This window comes from Scedosporium apiospermum, assembly GCF_000732125.1.
Source record: "Scedosporium apiospermum strain IHEM 14462 chromosome Unknown SEQ_SAPIO_0121, whole genome shotgun sequence".
NCBI lineage: Eukaryota > Fungi > Ascomycota > Sordariomycetes > Microascales > Microascaceae > Scedosporium > Scedosporium apiospermum.
This window is the reverse complement of record NW_015971822.1, coordinates 1,179,715-1,199,232: the sequence shown is the minus strand read 5'-3', so window position 1 is coordinate 1,199,232 and position 19,518 is coordinate 1,179,715. Positions and strand designations below refer to the sequence as shown.

The 19,518-nt window shown below is 52.9% G+C and overlaps 3 protein-coding genes and 2 pseudogenes across 3 annotated transcripts; 3 read left to right on the top strand and 2 right to left on the bottom strand.

Moving 5' to 3' along the window:
• Window positions 1-3,666: 3,666 nt before the first annotated feature.
• SAPIO_CDS8393 lies at window positions 3,667-4,938 on the bottom strand (annotated as a pseudogene; the record flags this gene model as incomplete).
• Window positions 4,939-6,057: 1,119 nt separating this feature from the next.
• Window positions 6,058-7,950, top strand: SAPIO_CDS8392 (uncharacterized protein; the record flags this gene model as incomplete). Its single annotated transcript, XM_016790036.1, has 4 exons — window positions 6,058-6,137; window positions 6,307-6,439; window positions 6,528-6,869; window positions 6,976-7,950. 4 exons carry the CDS (start codon window positions 6,058-6,060, stop codon window positions 7,948-7,950), a joined length of 1,530 nt encoding a protein of 509 aa, XP_016640299.1.
• Window positions 7,951-8,989: 1,039 nt separating this feature from the next.
• On the top strand, window positions 8,990-10,066 carry SAPIO_CDS8391 (annotated as a pseudogene; the record flags this gene model as incomplete).
• Window positions 10,067-10,339: 273 nt separating this feature from the next.
• SAPIO_CDS8390 (uncharacterized protein) lies at window positions 10,340-12,027 on the bottom strand (the record flags this gene model as incomplete). Its single annotated transcript, XM_016790035.1, has 2 exons — window positions 10,340-11,209; window positions 11,332-12,027. 2 exons carry the CDS (start codon window positions 12,025-12,027, stop codon window positions 10,340-10,342), a joined length of 1,566 nt encoding a protein of 521 aa, XP_016640298.1.
• A 4,544-nt stretch (window positions 12,028-16,571) lies between these two features.
• Window positions 16,572-19,355, top strand: SAPIO_CDS8389 (uncharacterized protein; the record flags this gene model as incomplete). Its single annotated transcript, XM_016790034.1, has 3 exons — window positions 16,572-16,870; window positions 16,953-17,088; window positions 17,178-19,355. The coding sequence occupies 3 exons, from the start codon at window positions 16,572-16,574 to the stop codon at window positions 19,353-19,355; spliced, it is 2,613 nt and encodes an 870-aa protein (XP_016640297.1).
• Between the last annotated feature and the right edge of the window lie 163 nt (window positions 19,356-19,518).

Genomic DNA, 19,518 nt, shown 5'->3' with positions numbered 1-19,518 from the left:
GTGACATGCGCACGAAGTAAGAGAAGTGCGAATGCAGCGTAGTATTGCTTCGTAGTTTACACTACATACAAGCCCTCGGTGGAGGATGTCGAGGCAGACAAGCCGGATTATACCAAACTATTAGGCCCAAAGAGATTTGGTAGAGGCAAACCAGGGTCTCCCATGACCAGCAGAATAACTTCAGATCAACGCTTTGAAAGTGGAACCTGGAAGTTAATATTAGACTCCAGTCTACAGCCAGCCAAATGGCGGCTGTATGTACGAAGCATGCATTCCAAGATGCGCTATTGATGGATCCATCCAAGTAGTTTAGATGGATCAATTTTGATCTGTCCGTGCCCCGGCTAGCTAAGTTTGGTCCAAGCCCAAGCCCAAGCCCGGCGGGTAGATCGTCACGGACGGGGGCAAGCGGGCGATGGCTTTAGTGCACATTACGAACGAAGGATACACTTAATTCTTCGTCGGCTTTGGATCGAGAAAGGGCACCGGCTCGCCAGCGCACTGATCCAGGGACGGGCAGCCTGAATGGGCCTCAATAAATCTGCGGTGCTGTGGAACATTCGAGCCAATGATCTTGCTCGGGGGCGGTGAAATTCAATAGAACAAGAGAACTGTTGCCTGAAGTCTTATTGATGTTCTTGACCGAGCACGCCCTTGTGTCATACGAAGCAATACTCCGCAGTGTCATTGATGTTCCAGTCGCACAAGGAATCGAGACGTGCAGGAGGAGCAGGACGAAAGGAAACTCCTCGGGCCAAGAAGAGCCCAAGACTCGAGACTGACAAGCTCAACCAACCTAGACCCGCTCAGAAACATTTTATCCAGGCTATCCTGGTTGAGGAAACGCCACACTAAACCCAGTGCGTGACTCCCTAAGCCCGTTCCAATGCTTGGCTTGGACCGACAAGCCAGCACAGGCTTACTTCGTAGTGTAGGGTATGTACTTCGTAGTGCGTCCTCATTACTGAGTACACAGCAGTTTACATTACCACAGAGGAATCAAGCATCAGCTGGCCAGGGACCTCCCATCTTCCTTAGCCAAATCCCTATCCACCAGGGAACCCCGTGCCATGGACCGTGGGCCTTGGGAGATCAGTGGCGCCGACCGTTTTCAGCTGAACTCGGAGACAGTACGAAGTAGTTAGTTGCGTAATACTTCGTAATCCACTGCTCGGCGGGAGCTTTTACCAAGGTTGTTGCTCTGTTGATGGCAAAGATAAGAAGAGCGAAGGGCAGGTTAGTGCCCAGAGTCCATGACTCGGGGAGAGAGACTCTGGGCGCATGGACAATGCCCTCGCACACTACTGCATCTCTGCCCCTCATGATGCTACTATGTATAATGCCTTTAACATGATAGAATATGAAACCGACTTGTGCTCGAGCAATGGGCACAGGATAGGAATTAAAATGAAAATTATCTGCAAGTGTACGAAAGTGTGTTGTTCTAGAGGAGGGGAAGAAGACGGGTGAGCCAGGATCATGGGTCGACACCACTGCACTGCACTCACCGCAGGACAGCATCCTTCCAGTGCAAAGGATGTGTGAAGACCGGAGATGCTGCCAACAGACCGTACTACTTCGTACAGATCTGATGTCATCGAAATTGGCACGGATTTTGATATTGATCCATGCGTGCAGTATGCGTGCGGCATCGAAGTAATATATCGTACCTGTCATGTCAGAACTGCAACTCTCTCTCACCCCAGGATAAAATGAAATGTCCGACCACAGTATCTGTGAAGGAGTGGAGATAAGAGACGATCATTGTTCCTCGCTCCCTAGATAACCATTTCTCAAGGGACGCATGACTGACCGTTGGACGTCTTGGCCTCGCCACCCATTCTTGTCTCAGGCTTCTTCGAAGTACGACGTGGGGAGAGGTGTTCGACCAAGACGGTTCGATACCTTCGATACCTTCGATACCTTCCATATCACATCTAGTGCTCTTTTCCGATTGGTTTTAAAACTTTCTTTTCCCCTTCCTTTCCCGGGGAAAAACGCAAAGGGAAAAGAAAAGAAGAAGAAAAGAGACCACTCGCGAGAAGGCTGAGAGGAAGGTCGGGCGAGCGGAGAAGCAAAAACATCGCATCCGCTCGACCCATAATGCCGCTTTCCCAGACGCAGTGTTGGACGCCTCTCTTTTGTTTTTTTACGTCGACTTTTTCTTTGTCTCTTTTGTCCCTCACGAAGACCGACGATCTAGCCCCCGGAAGATGCGCTGCAGGAACGGATGCAGCCACAGACTTCCGTAGAGTCATTTGGTCCTGCAACCACTACCTGAATGCATGTAATTACTTCGTATCTGCTAATGAAACAAGCTCTTTAATGCTGCTACTCTGTGAGGACCAAAGCACCACCTCGATTATGTATTGCCTTGACACGTCCGGTTTGGAGACCGAACCTGCTCTGGCTGGAACGAGCTTCTATCTTTGGTGATAAGCAAAAGCCGTGGACCCGGCGTGCGGCTGACGGAGTAATATGACCCGACGCAAAGAGAAGTCGGGCAGCGCACTCATCTCCGGATCGGGGACTGTTGGGCCGTCGAGGGAAGTCGTTAAGATGCCTTTTCTGTGCAGTACGCACACACACACGTCGAAGAGGTTTTCGGAAAATTATAGTCTCAGTTATTTGTAGTAGTGAACTTTGATGAGGAAAGGGCCAAGTAGGAAGGGAACGGTGAGAGAAAACTTGTTCTTGCAACTGCTCTCCCCAGCATCTTGGATTCTTCCTGGAGACACGCATCGCTACCCTATAAACTTCACTTCAATGTTTCATTCGGTGAGAGTTTGGTAAGACTAACAAATGTAAAGTGACATTGTTTCTTTTAGGCCCGACAGCCATTGTGTTCCTAATATCGCAGATCCAGATCACAGTTCGATTTGAGAAGAGTCGCTAGAAAGCGCATGATATCAAACCCGCTTGACATTGGGTAACTGTGACTCCATTTTACATGACAGATCGCCGGTGAATAGTTGCCAGTGTAGCAACTATTCGGAGGAGAGGGATGACTGGAAGCTTAGAAAGCACACCTGCATTGCTTTTTCGAGGAGTCCTCCCTTTCAACCCCGGTTGCTTGGGAAGAAGGGTTTGTATTAAAGGGGACTAAGAATCCCACCCCTAAGCTGTTAATATGAGCATGTCTCCCTTGCTACGAGACATCCATGTCACAAGTGGGTTTACCTCGTCTGATTGAAGGCAATATGACATCTGAGCATGTTTATTCCCAAACCTTTACCGAAATCGACCCCACTTCATTACCTCCCTCGAGGATACCGTAACGCTGAGGGCTACAGTCAAGGGCAACTCGCATAAATCGCATCCCGGCGGCGATTCCACGTATGAAGTAAGGGTGAAAAAGCAAAATAAAAGAAAATGGGTGCCTGCGGCGCTCCCCACATACACGCGGGTCGAATGAAACTAGATCGGGTATCAAAACTCTTGCCTCAATTCGCTTCGATCTGCTTATGGACGGACCTTGCTAGGGAGCCAGTAGGATATCGAAATCAAAATCTGCTTTCATTGAGGTGTTATTTCACCGCCGATTTCCGCCCCCCAAATCTTGTCGCTGTGGGCAACGGGGCCATAATATCTGGCATTCAACAGGTAAGCATAGCATAAACGAAGTACTTGGACTAAGAATACATCATACACGACCGACACACCCGATTACTTCTCTCTTGCTGACCCTAGGCTAGCGCCCGATGACTTTCTGAGCACTCTCGGTGAGCTCGTCTTCTCCCCCTCGACATGGCTCTCCTTCCCCAGCGGAGACGGAATCTCCGGCGTCAAGGACCTCGACTCGGATCTCCTCTGCGTCCTCGACGCCGTAGACAGCCTCTTCCTAGCCTTCTCCGACGCACTAGATCCTGAGCTGGCCTTCCTCATGACCCCGGCAGTCTCATCCATCTCAACCGTAGGCGTCGGACTCCTCGACGAACTCGTCGACCCGCGGCGCACGCTATTCCGGCGGGCCCTGTGCACGTCAGACGGACGCCTCATGGGGGGCCGCATCCTCTCGCGGGACAGATAGCGATTAATCTCGTTCTGGTGCCAGGGGAACCACCAGAAGAAACCCCAGCGTTTCCGGGCGTATTCGCGCCCTTTGCTCTTGAGCTTCGACCGCAGCAGGGCCCGTCGCTCGTTCTCCTTCTCCCAGTACTCCGTGCGGTACAGCTCCCAATTCTCGCGAAAGTTGGCGGTAAAGTATTTCGGTAGGAGGAGGAGCTTGACGTAGTCGCCGCCCGGCGCGAGGTCCTCCTCGTGACCACCTTTCTCCTCGTCTTCAACGAGGATTGGCAGAGTCGTATGTGTATCACTGTGGATATTGAGCTCCTTCTCTACCTCGCGGAGGATTGAAGGGTCGACGTATCGATACGAGGAGCTGGCTGTATGCGAGAATAAACCGTACGTAAGAAAAAAGCCGATAGAAGACGCGAGTTCGGCCCACCACGGTCTTCGTAAGAGCACGAGCTTGCAGTTAAAGCCACGTAGTCCGCGGTTCGAAACGGCGAACCACCGTCGGGGCCACCTGATACCGCGGTCCCAGATGCCAGTTCCCCAGACGAGGATGGCTGTTATGACCCCTCCCATGAAGCAGACCTTTTGCGCTACTTCGACTCCCCAGTAGACCGAGCCGCCATGGCCGCCATCCTCCCTAGGTGCAAAAAACAAGCCATAGCCGAAGCCCGCGATCCATAGTGTGAGGAGGGTGAGGAAGAATGTATGATGTCGTCTGCGCGCTCGCAGTTCCAGGTATTGGGCTCGTAATGACGCTTCGAGGATGAGTAGGTTGAGGTAGATCATGGACGGCGAGCTCGGGGTATGGCTTAACGGATCGCCCTCCTTTAGAGAGGATCCTATCGGTGTCGTCCCGCCGACTGACTTGACGGTGCCGGGTTGCGGAGCACCCTTGACAAGGGAGTCGATAGACTCTTCCATGACAGGGAGGTTTTCGGGCTTGATGGGTTGAAAGGGACCAGGGGCTGCACGGCGGACGCAAACAACCCCGTACTGCGAATTAATTGTTTTCCTAAATAGCGGAATGATTAAAAGGTAGAGGAGAATCGAGTAAGCCGTCAACAAAACGGGTCGATTGGACAGCTTGATAGACAAGCTATCCAATGCTCAAAAGATGCTTCGTTGTTCGACGAGACCTATGTCGACGAGGATGTCATTATGTCGAGAGCTACTTCGTAAAGGCTGGTCTCGAGCTCGGCAGCCGCTGGTATGGGAGGGGAATTGCTGATGTGTGCTGTGTCGCAAGAACTTTGGTTTGCTTGTGATTGCCCACGGTGCCTGGCCTGGTCTGACTTGACGACCCAGTTGAGGTCACACTCCAGGGCCCTGCGATGTGGATCCCATGTGGCTTGAGCGTGCTCAGATCGAAAAAGGTTGGTGGCTTTGGGGATATGATGCCGAACTAAGGGAAGAGGTTCAGCGCAATGCCGGATTCTGCGCTAGTGTAGAATCGAGTTAAGTTGACTTCAACAGATTTCGAGAATCTTAGTTCTAATAAAATTTGGTCAAAACCAAAGAACGTCGAGAATTCATAGTAGCTCTTGCTCCTGTAAATCTGCAAGGTCGAGATTACGTACATCGAACCACTCCAAGTCGTTTCGACGATGGGAACAGCGTCCTTGATGATGTACAACATACAGTGTACACAGTAAAATCCGCCCCAGACGCCACATGATTCCCTGGCGAGTGATCGCTGGCTGGACTTTGTTTGTACTTTGTACACTACTTTACACTTTGTACCTCCCACTTCAGCCGCAGATCCAACACTTCACTGAAGTTTTTGTTGGTGGGGTTTGGCTGGGAGAAGCTTCGGTTAATTCGCCCAGAGTCGGAGGAACCCTCAAACCCACCATGCACCATGGCATCCCTCCATCTCATTGTTCCCTCCCTTGCCTGAACTTGGAACCCTTAAGTCCGGTCTCTCGGACCCTTTCTGGGAAACAGTAAAGTCCGCCCTCCACGTCACCTAATAAGCTTTCTTTGTTTCATTACGCGGTTCTGGTGCCTACCTACCAAAAGGAAAGTTGACCCGACCCGGCAATGCCGGGTTTCAACGGACGCATTGCGAATCTGATAAGAGCCCGGGACACCCTCACCCCAAACCGCCTCACCTTCGTGCGGTATGCTCAAACTGCAAGCAACATCGGTTCTTCTCCTCGGCTCAAGGGCATACTACTCTTCTGCGAGCGCTCCAAACCCCTCACCGTCACCTAGCAGACTTTCTCTCGACGACAATAGTCGCAATCGGAATCCAAACCCCAACAACCCTAAGCATCCTGTGAGATATAGGACCAAGACGACCATGGCCGCCGATTCGGAATCGCAGGTCGCCCCCGAACAACCGGGCCCCCCAGTTGGAACTCGGCGGTCCGCCATAGGACCCCTCTTCCCGATGGGATACAAGGACGCGGCATATCAATGGGTTGGTTTCCCTCGACTTGAGCGCGCAATTTACTGTTGGCCGGAGATTCGAAGCCCAACAAAGACTAATCTCCCACTTCATGTAACAGTGGAATAGTACGACCCCGCTCGCTGCCGAACGAAACGTCCTCTCCTTCATCCCCTACCTTCGAGAAGCCTCGGAATTCTTCGCCACCGGCGCCGGAAACGGAGATATATTCGACCCCTTCGGAACACGAGTGTGGAAGACGGAACTAGTTCAGCTGTCGGGCAAGAATAGGGCGTTGAACGAGTACTCGGTCGAGCGTGTGGGCGAGGAGGTCAAGGAAACGTTGGTAATGGTCCATGGTTACGGAGCGGGGCTTGGATTTTTCTACAAGAACTACGAGCCCTTGACCCGGATACCTGGGTGGAGGCTATACTCCCTTGATTTGCTCGGCATGGGCAACTCTGTATGTTACCCTTTTCTCTCCCTTTTCCTTCTTTTGGGTGCGGGGGTGGCGAGGAGGGAGTGCAAGCCCTCAGAGGGGCATCGATTCACTAACCCTTTTCACATAGGCCCGACCTCCTTTCAAGATTCGTGCATCCGATCCTAAAGAAAGGGTTACAGAGGCAGAATCCTGGTTTATCGACGCGTTGGAGGAGTGGAGGATACAACGTAAGATCGAAAGGTTCACGCTGATGGGCCATTCCCTCGGCGGTTACCTCGCGGTCGCGTATGCGTTAAAATACCCCGGCCGCCTAAAGAAGCTAATCCTAGCCTCGCCGGCCGGTATCCCCGAAAATCCTTACGCCGTTAGCGAGAAGCTACCCGAGCCTAGCGAGTCGACGATGGCTTCCGAGTTTACTGAAGATCAAGAAACCGTTACGCAAGGCCACGCCAAGATTAGCCAGTCCGACAACAAGAGAGCTCCCAGTGTAGCTTCTCAAACATCTACAACAACAAACGCTCCGGCTCGAAAGCTTCCGCCGTGGTTTGTCTGGCTCTGGGACGCCAACTTCTCACCGTTCACCCTTGTACGAATGACCGGGCCGCTAGGACCACGATTCGTATCTGGTTGGTCTTCCCGCCGATTCAACCACCTACCACCTGAGGAGGCGCAGGCCCTCCACGACTATACGTTTTCCATCTTCCGCCAAAGGGGAAGCGGCGAGTATGCCCTCCCCCACCTCCTCGCTCCCGGCGCGTACGCGCGCGACCCCGTCGTCAACAAAATCCACATGGTTGGTCGCATGGTAATATCGCAGACGGAAACGGAGATCATCCGCGAGACCGGCATCCCCATCATCATGCTTTATGGTGAGAACGACTGGATGGATGTGGCGGGTGGGTTCGCGGCCGAGCAGAAGCTCAAGGAGGCCAGGATCAAGGCGCTGCTCCACGGCACGGACGAGGAGAAGAGGAGAGAAAACGGACGTGCGAGCGTCCTGGTGGTGTCGAAGGCGGGACACCACCTTTACCTCGATAACGCCGATGAGTTTAATGAGATTATGAGGAAGGAGATGGAGGAGACTATGGCGATGAAGATATGATGGAAGGTGGCTTGGCGAGGCGGGAGCGACATTTTGTATATACTTGTGGTTCGTTTTTTGTTGTTTTTAGCGATTTAGAGAGGGGTGCATTTGGGTTTTCCTGGTAGCACAGGTCATATGTGTCTCTATCTCCATATATATAAATAAAACTAGAGCCAATTTCAACTTTTCATTTGACGATGATTTTGGAAATGGAAGCTCGTAGTGGAGAGGGAGTCTAACTTGATTTCTATCCTTCATCGCGAGTCTTGTTGAAACGATGAGCCTCTGTAGGAAGAGCATGTAACAATTTTTCTGCTCTTTCCTTCAAGGGCTCACTGAGGGTTACTTTTGAGATTGCCAGCTTGTTGAGGTATTTTGTAGTACCTTTGTAGACGCGATCTTTCGGACGAATGCTGTTGTCAACTTGTTGGGATGAGCAGAGACATTGATCAATTGATCACAAAAGGGTAATTGTAATCATCAATTATGTTTAATTCAGCTCGAGACGGGACAATGAGTGCCAAATAAGAGCTTCAATGTTCCGTTTGGAAACAGAACAGATCAAATTGAAACGATTATTAATTCTGCCTGTCTTCAGTTGTCGTCATCAAATCTCTCGTCTTCTTTCGTTCCGCACATCGCTACAGAATAAATTGGTTGCAAGTGCTGTGGGGGGCCGACATGGGCATTATCCAGATTGGCAGACGGGGAGGTTGACCGGTCCTCCCCATCTTCCCCTGGATATGGATGTTCCAAGCGACCAATGTCAATGCCCAGTCGATTGGGTTCGTCAATGACCCTCGTTTCTGGAGTTGTTCGAGTCTCAATTGCGCCGCGAACCCAAACTCAGGCACAAGTATTTCTTGCCGTACCCCGCCGCGGGGCAAGTTTTACCTCAACGTCAACTAAATATCGACCTTCCCCACGGTGTTCCGCCAAAACATCTTACAGACCTCCTCCCGTACTCCATTTCTCTCATCCTCAGTCCCGGTCCAATTCGAAGTCCCTCTCCCAACTCCAATCCCAGTCCATCCTCCCGCTCCACCCCACCTCCACCATGGCCGACTTCGCCAAAGAGCTCCTCGTCGCCCAACTCGCCGTCCAGCGCGCCACCATCCTCACCAAACAAGTCTTCCACCAAAAAGCCAAAGGCTCCGTCGACAAATCCGACAAGTCCCCCGTGACAATCGGCGACTTCGGCGCCCAAGCCCTCATCATCTCCGCCCTCCACGCCAACTTCCCCGACGACGAGATCGTCGCCGAGGAGGAGTCCAGCCTCCTGCGCGACAATGCGGCGCTGAGGGCCCAGATTTGGGACTTCGTCAAGGGGACGAAGCTCGATGATGACAAGGCCGAGGACGTGATTGGGGGCCCTATCAAGTCCGAGGACGACATGTTGCGGTTTATTGATCTGGGCGGTAGTAAAGGAGGCGCCAAGGGTAGGATCTGGTGTATTGACCCCATCGACGGCACCAAGGGCTTCCTCCGCGGCGGCCAGTATGCCGTCTGTCTCGGCCTCATGGTCGACGGAGAGGTCCAAGTCGGCGTCCTCGGCTGCCCTAACCTCCCCGTCGACGACAGCGCCCCGCTCACGGCCGACATTGGCTTCAACCAGACCGATTCCGGCCACGGCGTCATCTTCTCCGCCGTCAAGGGCCGCGGCGCGACCTCCCACCCGCTAGGGACCGGAGCGCTCGCCGAGGGCAAATCCATCTCCATGCGTCCCCTGGCGGACATGTCGAAGGCGAGTTTCTGCGAGTCGGTCGAGGCGGGACACTCGGCGCATGACGAGCAGGCCCTCATTTCGCAGGAGCTCGGCATCACGGCGCCCAGCGTGCGCATGGATAGCCAGGCGAAGTATGCTAGTATTGCGCGCGGTGCTGGTGATATCTACTTGAGGTTGCCTGTGAGCGCGACCTACCAGGAGAAGATTTGGGATCATGCGGCGGGATATCTCATTGTTAGGGAGGCGGGAGGAGAGGTCACTGATGTGCAGGGGAAGCCTTTGAACTTTGGCATTGGCAGGACGCTTGCTGAGAATAAGGGTGTTGTTGCGGCGCCTGCTGCTGTACATGCGGATGTTATCAAAGTTGTGAAGGAGGTTTTGAGTCAGAAGGCGGCTGCGTCTGCTTGACTAGATGGCACTGGCTTGAAGGAGACGCGGTTGTAGATGGTCTCATAAAATGGGGTTTAGCATATCTGATGTATGTGTATGGAAAGAAGAAACACCATGATCAACAACATTGAACTCTTCCACTAAGCGCCGAAGGTTACGGGAGGATATAGCGGGATGTTAAAGCGAGATGATACTCTGATTCAGAGGAAAATGGATTTCAATTTGGAAAAGGGTATTATACCAACTAAGTCATAAATCATTTCGTAACTCCAACAACAAATACATGCTCACTTATGAAGGCCTCCGGTACTTCTCAAACCCATACCATTTTTTTCCCGACCCAACCACCGATCCAGATCTCGACCCAGCCCGAAGAATCTTACGCCTCCTCCAAATGATAATGCCAATAGCAACAACAACCACGGCTATCAACCCAAGAACAGCTCCGAGGGTAGGGGCCACCCATCCCGGCAGCCCACCCCCGCGCTTGCCGCCGCCACTACCGTCTCCTATGCCGACACCCGGCCGCGACGACGGCTCGACAAGCGCGTACGGATACCAAGTCTTGATCCGCTCAGTAGGGTAAGCAGTCTCAAAGAGACTCTTGAGGCCTTCGTCTCCCCAGCCTCCGGACGCAGCAGGACTCTTGGCAGTGGCTCCGCCCTGGAAGTTTCCCCCAATCTCCTTCTGCACCACCTCAGGGACTCCGTACTCCCCAAAGGTCGCCGGACTATACGAGTCCAACCACTCCAAGCTCGTCAAGTTAAACAGCTGGATAACGCCGCCCTGGAGGCAATCCCTCGCTGTGCCAGGCTTCGGCGTGAACCCCCCGAAAACCATCATCTGGTCCGGATACGGAGCGACGCATCTATGGCCGGCGCGGGCGTGGGCTTCCGTGCCCGCCTTGGCCTTGATCCATTTGAAGCTGGGGAGGGAGAGGATCCAGACGTCGTCGCTGAAGTTGTTCACTTGGTCTTCGGCCGTGTAGCCACCGTAGTAGTAGATGTTGAAGCTGGAGAGGTCTTTGGCTTTTTGGACGACGGCGCAGCCTTGGGCCGTTACTGGGGGGATTTGTGAGGAGGAGGTTTCTTGTTTGTACCATTTGTTGCTTCCGATGTCGTAGATGTCGATAGTTTTGATGAAAGCTTGGCTCTCAGAAGTCTGGCATCGAGAACATGAGTGTTAGTCGTCCTCGTGGTTTAATCCCCATAGCTTTGACACGCCGGCATGGAAGGAAGAGGGAGGGAAGGAGAGAAAAAAAAAAAACACTCAGTTTAACATACCAGTGCAGCCGGATTCTCAGACTTGTGCCTCCTCGAAGCAAACTCGGGAAACGTGACGCCTCCAACAAAAACCAAAATACCATTCTTCCCAACAGGCACAAACACTCCCGACGCACTCGCTCTCCCGGCCACTGAGTCAGGCAGCGTAGTATTCTCCCACTTTTCGATATTCTGCGCCTGGTGATCAAACGTCAAAGTAACCAACGTATCCGAGATGTTACTAGGAACAGCCGCCTCAATAGAGAATGACCCATATATGACACCCGAGGAAGGTGAGCGTAGCCCGGAGAAGTACCACGCCTTGTTTTCCGACGGCGCGCTCACGCCCGCACCGTAGGCAAGATACCTCGTCACATCATCGGGGAGCTTCTCATTGATGAATCCTGCGGTGAAGGAGGGAGCGTCGTTGCTGTTGTAAGGGTAGGCCTGGTACTCGAGGACGTCATCAGCGTCCGGGTCCGGGAAGGCATCGGATTTGGTGGTGAGCCCGCCGTATGTGAAGAATTGGGCGTCGTTGCCGAGGAGGTCGCCGTCGACGTAGTTGGGGGTGGAGGCGGATGTGGAAGCTTTGGGGAGGGTGTTGAAGAGTTGGGTGAGGTTTTGGGAGAGGCTGAAGGGTTGTGTGAGGTTTAGGGTGAGGACGAGGCCTTTGGGGTTGTCTGTGATGACAGGACCGATTCGTTTGGTGGTTAGCATTGAAGCCGGAGATGGCGAAGCTTTTGGGATTCAAGTATATGTGCTCACCATCTTCTATTCTTTTGTATTCGCCTGTGTCCATCCCCTGGAACCACATTATACTACCTCCATCGAGATAGACGGTGTCTCTCAGCGTAATCACTTGATGCTCGAAAAGTCAATGGGCAGTCCATTATAGGGGTCAATTTTCAACCGAATTTCATTCTCAAAGTCTTACCGCGAGGTAGTCTCCATATGCACATGGAGCTGTTAACCTGGCCCTCGTCCCATCCGGAATACTGACCCCGGACCGGGTCGGCCAAGAGGCCAAGGACCGATACCCACAAATGCCGAAGTAGCATTGTTTTTTGGCGGTGTAATTTCCGGGTCCCAAAACGGCGGAGGGGCAACTCCAGAACCCGACGAGTCGGCAAAAGGGGAAAAAAAAAAAAAAGTATGAGAATATTACAGAAGGCCGGGCAAACCGCCGTGGCAACGATCGATAGCGTCAACGTGGGTCGAAATGGACGAAGAACAGACGGCACATCAAAACGTGGGACACAGAGACACGCGGGGAATCATTGGAATGATACCCAAAGACGCACGTCCACCAGTCTCGTCCTTTCTCGAGTCCACGCTTCTGAGCAACGAAAGTCGAGAAAGGAATTTCTTACCCTGGCAGTCGGCTTTGCCACATGGCATGACGATAAAACCAGCAACTAATAATATGAGTCCGGGTAAAGAAAACCAATCCACCGAATGGACAAGGAGGGTGTGTGGGAAAAGAGCATAAAACCCAAAGTGCTGCTATAAGGCTGAGCATAAATCGTAGTTCATACCATTCTGGGCTAGCAGCGCGAGTATGCCAAGCTTGTCACGGATCGAATCGACCAGGCCCTACGACATGTACAAGAGCAACCAACGGTCATCCTCATGAAGGGAGGGGGGAGGGGGGAAACGGGGGGGAGTGAGGGGGTGACGAAGGGATGGGCGGAGTGCGTGGGATCTTTGTTTCTCGGCGGCTACGAAAGAGAGCTATGAAGTAGCACTGGTGCGTGAGCATGCAAGCATGGTGGGTGCATATCAGTACTCCGAACAGGGCTAACGAGTCCCACTTTTGGACATTCCTCCCGGTCGGAGTTGGACAGGGACCCTACAGAGTTTACGTGCCGGATCTGGGAGGAAGGGCATTTACAAGTACTAGTCGAAAAAAAGGATGGTGTAGAGGGAAGGGAGGACGCCAATACGAGGCGTCGGAGCGTCAGCCGCAGTCGCAGTCGGCGGCACTCAGACGAGCCTGACACCATTCTCTTAGGAATACCGAAGTGAAAAGTGCAGAAAGAATGACGAAGCAAATTGGGTGTACGAGGTGAGGCGAGAAGCGAGAGGTGGGAGGTGGGAGGTGGGAGGTAGTGAGCACACAGGGTAAGGCGGGAGACGGCAGAAGCAAAGTGCGAAGTGGTTTAGTGTAGAGTCGAATCGACCCGAGATGACGGAACCCCGCTCTTTGGCGGACGAGCTGAGGGTTCAATCAATATGGATTCGGGGGTTTCTGTTGGTTGACGAGCGAGGGGTGATGTGTTGTCATTCAACGGCCCAGTGCCAGGCTGCCAGCAAGAAGAAGAAAGAAGTAAGAAGCGGAGGAGGATGGTTAAGGTAGAGATCCCTGTCGGATGAGGCCAATCATACCCTGGTGATGATGGCACACACATGGCGTGGGCGGCATGGCTGGTCAGGCTGCGTCTCCAAAGCATTGTCACCGTTGGGGCATTTCTCCCAACCCCTCCTCAATAACTCGAATCTGACTCCGGCGATGGACGGAGCATCCAGGGAAAAAGTGGAAGCCCTCAAGGCTTTTCTCATGTTGAAGGGACTAAAAGGGAAAAATATGAGAGAAGATTGCGTCGAAGTTGGGCATCGCCCACTCCCCCCGAGGCGCCCGGATTGCAAGCCATGCGGGCTTGGGAATTTACAATTTATCTAGCGACACTAACACGGGGCGCATCGGCCGGTTCTGGCGATGCTATCTTATTAGTCGGTGTTTCTTTAACTTGGGGCAGACGACGGCGAGGATTGAGTCAGTTGAGGTTGCTCAAAAGGTCTGGCCTGGCCCAAGCGGTGTCGGATATTTAGATACTGCACTACGAAGCTGTTGGAGAGAGCAAACGTGTGCGTGTCCAAGTCCAGGTTGAGGAATGAATAGACCAATATTAATTTCCCCTTATTGTGGTCTCGTAGCCTGCGAAGGGAGCAAGACGAGATGTTTGCAATGCAACTGCAGCCTTAAATGATCGAGATTCCCTAGTCTCGACTCTCGACTCTCACCTGATCAGTGGCTGCGAAGACCCATGGTCTGATCGAACAAGCGGGGCCGGATGCTTGAGAGGAGGGTTGAGAGAGAGAGAGGAGGCGGCCTGGTGCAAGCCGGGCGGATATATTGGATTGCCGAGGATTGAACAAGCATGAATGTTTGTATGACTGGATCGGGAATCTCAGTCCTGCTCTCGGATTTTGGGGTTGCAGTGGCACGCAAGAGAGGAGAGCAGGGGAGAGGAGAGGGGAACGGAGAACGGAGAACGGAGCACGGCAATCGTTCCAAGGGGGAATAACTGTAAACTACTATAATCCAAAAATATCTTCTCCGAAGCGGGGACTGTACGAAGTCGAAGTCGTGTATATTATTACGATTATTTTTATATTATTATCACCGTTGTTACGTCTACGGTAAAACCAGGAAATCCGTTCGTGGGACGGGAACAGGCAGCGGACATGTACGAAGTAGATTGATACTGTTGGACTTTCACTCTGGAGTGGGTTTTCAGTCTTTCCGGTATTTCTACATTTCCAGTATTACTTATTCCTCGATGCATCGACGACCTCAAAAGTGCACATCGCAGAGTTGCAGTGACAAACTCGTCGGGGCATGGCATCGCACGATGGTGGGTGACGCAAGCCGGTAATGCGGGGGACTGAACATCGAAAGCCGAGAAAGAAGACCCAGACCCAGGAAAACTGATAAAGTGTGTGATGAGATTCGAGGAATCCTATTCGAAAGCCCGGGTTGATGACGGGTTGACCGCCTGCCCGCTCCGTCTATATCGCTCGACTTGTAAACTAGTAAACTTATCTTCAACTGCGTGCTTACCTCGATACGGTATCCTTGTCGGCCGCACTCGATGTAACCTTTCCAATTCAGAAGGGCCATGGAGTGCTTGGACTCGGACGGATGAACATGATCATCTTTAACGTAGCATCAGATCAGACAAGATGTCATGTTGGAGAGGTTGGGCCGAATGCGAGCCATTCCACGACCCTTGTCGATCCAATCTCTGCCGATATCCTTGCTTCGACCTCATTTACAAGGTGCATCCAACAATACCTACGAAGTACGAAGTAGAGGACAATAGATCAATTGACAGATCGAGGATATCTTGGACAAACTTTTTTCTTGCCCCTGGATACGAAGGGAGAGTCAACCGCCACGAGATCGTATCAAGCAGAAGTAGCCTAAACGGGGCATGCTGGGGGCCCTTGGACTGGCACGGCATCATCATCATCATCAACATCATCGCCATCATCACCGTCATTACCGTCATCAAGTGTCATTGCCAGCTCCTGACTTGCAAGCCCGTCGAAACGGTCAGTCGACAATACCCGAAGACGGCCTCACTCATACACACTCACGTCTATAAGCGAGCAGAATTAATACCCTCAGACGACTTCCCGGCATCCATGACATCCCTCGGAACCCGCATGTCTGACCCTGGACCGCATCAACGTCGTCTGCATCCCACTGCCAAGTACTTGGAGCTGCAGGCCGGAGCACATCCAATGAAGCATTCCCGATGTCAACATCGGTGGCTGCATCCTCCGTTAGCTCGACCGTACCAGCCTGCGCTTTTTTTGCCTTCTCGTTCCCTCTTTTTTCCCCACGCCCAGGCTGCCTCTCTCCCAGACTCCCCCTCTTCCGCCCTTTGGTAAACTAGTACATGCAAGCACAATGCAAACACACACAATCCTTCTGTAGATCTTCATATTCCTCAACGTATGCTCACGTATACTTCGTACTTATTATTATACCTTCTCACGTACGAAGTACCCAACTGACCGACGCCGGCTCGAGCTGTCCGAACGAGCACACCCCAAAAAAGGGAACTCCAACCAATCGCCAGCTTGAGAATGCTCAGCTCCGCTCTAGGCTTTTTTTTTTCTTCTTGCACTCCCCCTTCCCCAAAATAATCCTCAGGCACACGTAGTATACATATCCAAGCTTTTGCCCAACGTAGTTCTTTGCCTTGCAGTTCTCGGAAAGGATAGCTCCAGCTGTAATAAATAATACGCATCGCGCAGACGCACACCGCCCTCCTCCTCCTCCTCCGCGGTTGCCAACATACTCTCTCCACGCTCTTTCACTCACTCGTTTTAAGTGTGTGGCATTGTTTCTTCCTCGCTTCGGTCTCTAGGTCTTCCGAGTGTTCCTACATTCTTTTTTTGTTCTTTCGCTTTTTAACAGGCTTGTTCTTTGTCTGTCGCTAGCCGTCCCCCACACGGGCGTCAACTTCGGGATGCCGCGTCCCCGGGCCTGGGCGGCTTTCGGAGCCCTCGCCGGGTTATTAACGGTCGCCACCGCCACCGCCGAACCCGATTTCGAAGATGACAGAAGACCGCTACTCCAGCGCACCGAGCCCGTTAATATCACTTTGGATGTCGGATCGACAGACACAGGCATTGGTGTCGAAGGTAGCGTTGAGGTGGGTGGGATTGTGGGAATAGATCTGTCGCTTGGCTTGCCGTACATCTGTAAAGCGTGCGACAAGCTCTGCGGCGGTGGGGGTCACGGCGGCCATCCTCCACAGGTTTCTACGTGAGTTTTTGGTTTATTTTGAATTATTTATTTGGATTTATAAATCTTCCGAGCTTTCCTAGCTGACAACCAGAGCTTCCAGCACAACAACGACGGTCTCTCAAATAGTTACGTACACCGTAACTACAACTGAGTATGCCGCCTCAGTAGTGCCGACAACCGTCCATGACACCGTCACTGTTGGAAGCGATCGCTACTCTACAGTCGAAGTCACCAAGGTACGCGATTTTGGTTCTCTTTTGAGGGGATCTCCGTTCCTCTTTTTCAATCTCTCTCCTCTGGCGTCTCACTAACTTGAGATTTTTAGTCGGTGCCATATACCGTCACGTCTTACAAGAGCTGTATACCTTCTGCCACGGCCTATGCCTACTATCTCGCTGAAATCAGTGAATTTACTGTCGAAGACGATGAGTACTGCCGTACGGTAACAGAGACCCTCCACAATACCGTGACGAACACGCAGACCGTCGTGGACTCGAAGACGGCGACGGCGACGGTCGTGGTTCCTACCACCGAGTTTTGGTCGACGACTGAGTATTCTACCCTGACGATTACGACCAGCATCCCGTATACCGTAGTGGATTCGACTACGCTTTACTCGACCCTCACCACGACAGAGGTTCTTACTCAAGTCTCCTCTTATCCCGTCACGGTGGAAAAGCCGACTACTATCGTAGAGCCGACGACGGTTCTGGTACCTACCACTGATTATTGGTCGACGACTGAGTATTCCACCAAGACCATCACGACGAGCATCCCTTACACTGTAGTAGACTCGACGACTTTGTACTCGACCATCACCACCACGGAGGTTCTTACCGAAGTTTCGTCTTATCCTGTCACGGTGAAAGAGCCCACATCGATTTTCATACCTACTACCCAGTATTCGACCGAGACCATCACCACGAGTATCCCTTACATCGTGGTGGACTCTACCACTCTATACTCGACCATCACAACGGAGAGAATTGTGGTCGAGGTCTCATCTTACCCCGTTACCGTGGAGAGATCCGTCACGGTCGACAAGCCCACGACTGTCGAGGTCCCCACAACATTCTTCGTGCCTACCACTGTTATCGAGACGCTCACTATCCCGACCTCATACCCCGTCACCATAACCATTGGAGAAACCGTCATCACGACTGTCATTACCACGGAGCTCTCCACAGTCGTCACCACGGTTATTTCCTCTGTCCCCGTTACCGTCACTCAACCGGGCCCGCCAGGACCGACGGTGACCGTCCCTGGCCCAACAGTCACTCTCCCCGGAGCCGGGCCCACCACGCTGACCATCACCGAAGCATCAGTTTGTCCGGCCCCGACTAACCTAGCGAGCCCCGGCAGTCCTCCACCCGCCGAACTCGACCGCCACTCGGATCTCACCTGGGGCTGTCGACCAGGTTACATCTGCAGCCCGCCCAAGCCCGGTGGCTGTAACCTCTGGGCTGACTCCCCAGCAGACAACTTCGTCTGCGAGCCTCAATACTGTATCCCCGCCCCGCCCGTCAACAAGGTGCATTGGCCCGAGAACGACACGGACTGGTACCCGCCGACGGACGGATACTTCAACCTCGACCCCCGAGCCTTCGGTCTCTCCTTTGACATCTTCGAGCCCCCCGAGGTCATCGTCACCAAGATCCACGGCAAGAAGACCACCATAACCACGGGCAACTACGAGTCCCAATCCACCATCACGCACTACCCGCCCCCGCAAGAGACTTCCCCACCCACATCTTACTCTAAAGAGCACCCGCACTATATCCGCCGAAGCCTCGTCAAGCGCGACGGCACCATTTATCCCGAAGTCTGCTTCGCCGACTGCAACAACGCCTACCTAGAATCCACTAAGACGGGCAAAACAGACGCTCTCTGTAGGCAAGGATCGCAATTCCGCCTCGAGCTAGCCACCTGCAACGCTTGCGTCGAGGACAACTCCGGCGGCGTGAAGGACTCGGGCCGCACGTACTTGGACGACAAGTTTAAGCAGTTTATCAATTACTGCGAGGGCGACGCCGGCACGCCGATTCAGTCGAGTAGTCCCGCCGGGCCGGAGCCGATTGTTACGGGGTCGCAGCCGGATGTTGATACGAGGACGCAGGATCAGATTAACACGAATACTGCCCCTGTGCCTATCACGCCTAGCTCGGGTGGTGGCGGTGCGAGCCCGAGCCCGAGCCAAGGTGGTGGAAGTGAAGCTGGGCCTGCGCCTACTGCCACGTCGGGAAGTGAGGTTACGGGTGTTACGACCGCTGATGCTATATCTCCTGGTGAATCGGGGGCCACTTCTGCCCCGGGCGAACCCTCCGGCAGTGCTGAGCCTAGCGCTGGCACCGGCACCACTGTCAGTACGAGAACCGGCACGGATGGTGTCGGCGGCACAGCAACCCCGCCCACAGTGACTCAAGCGCTGGGAGTTTCACTCGTGCCTGGGCTCGTCTCGTTCATCTTGCCCGTCATTAGCGGACTCATCTTCTTCTTTGTTTAGGTGGAACTGGTAACCACAGTTCCATTCTTTGCCATGTTCAAAAGCTCTGGCATTGACGCCGAGCATCATCTCCTTTGTTTCATTTCATATTATGAGTTGGATTCTATATTGGGTTTCTGGAATGATTGTTCTGGCATTTTAATCTCCTATGGTAATACGTATT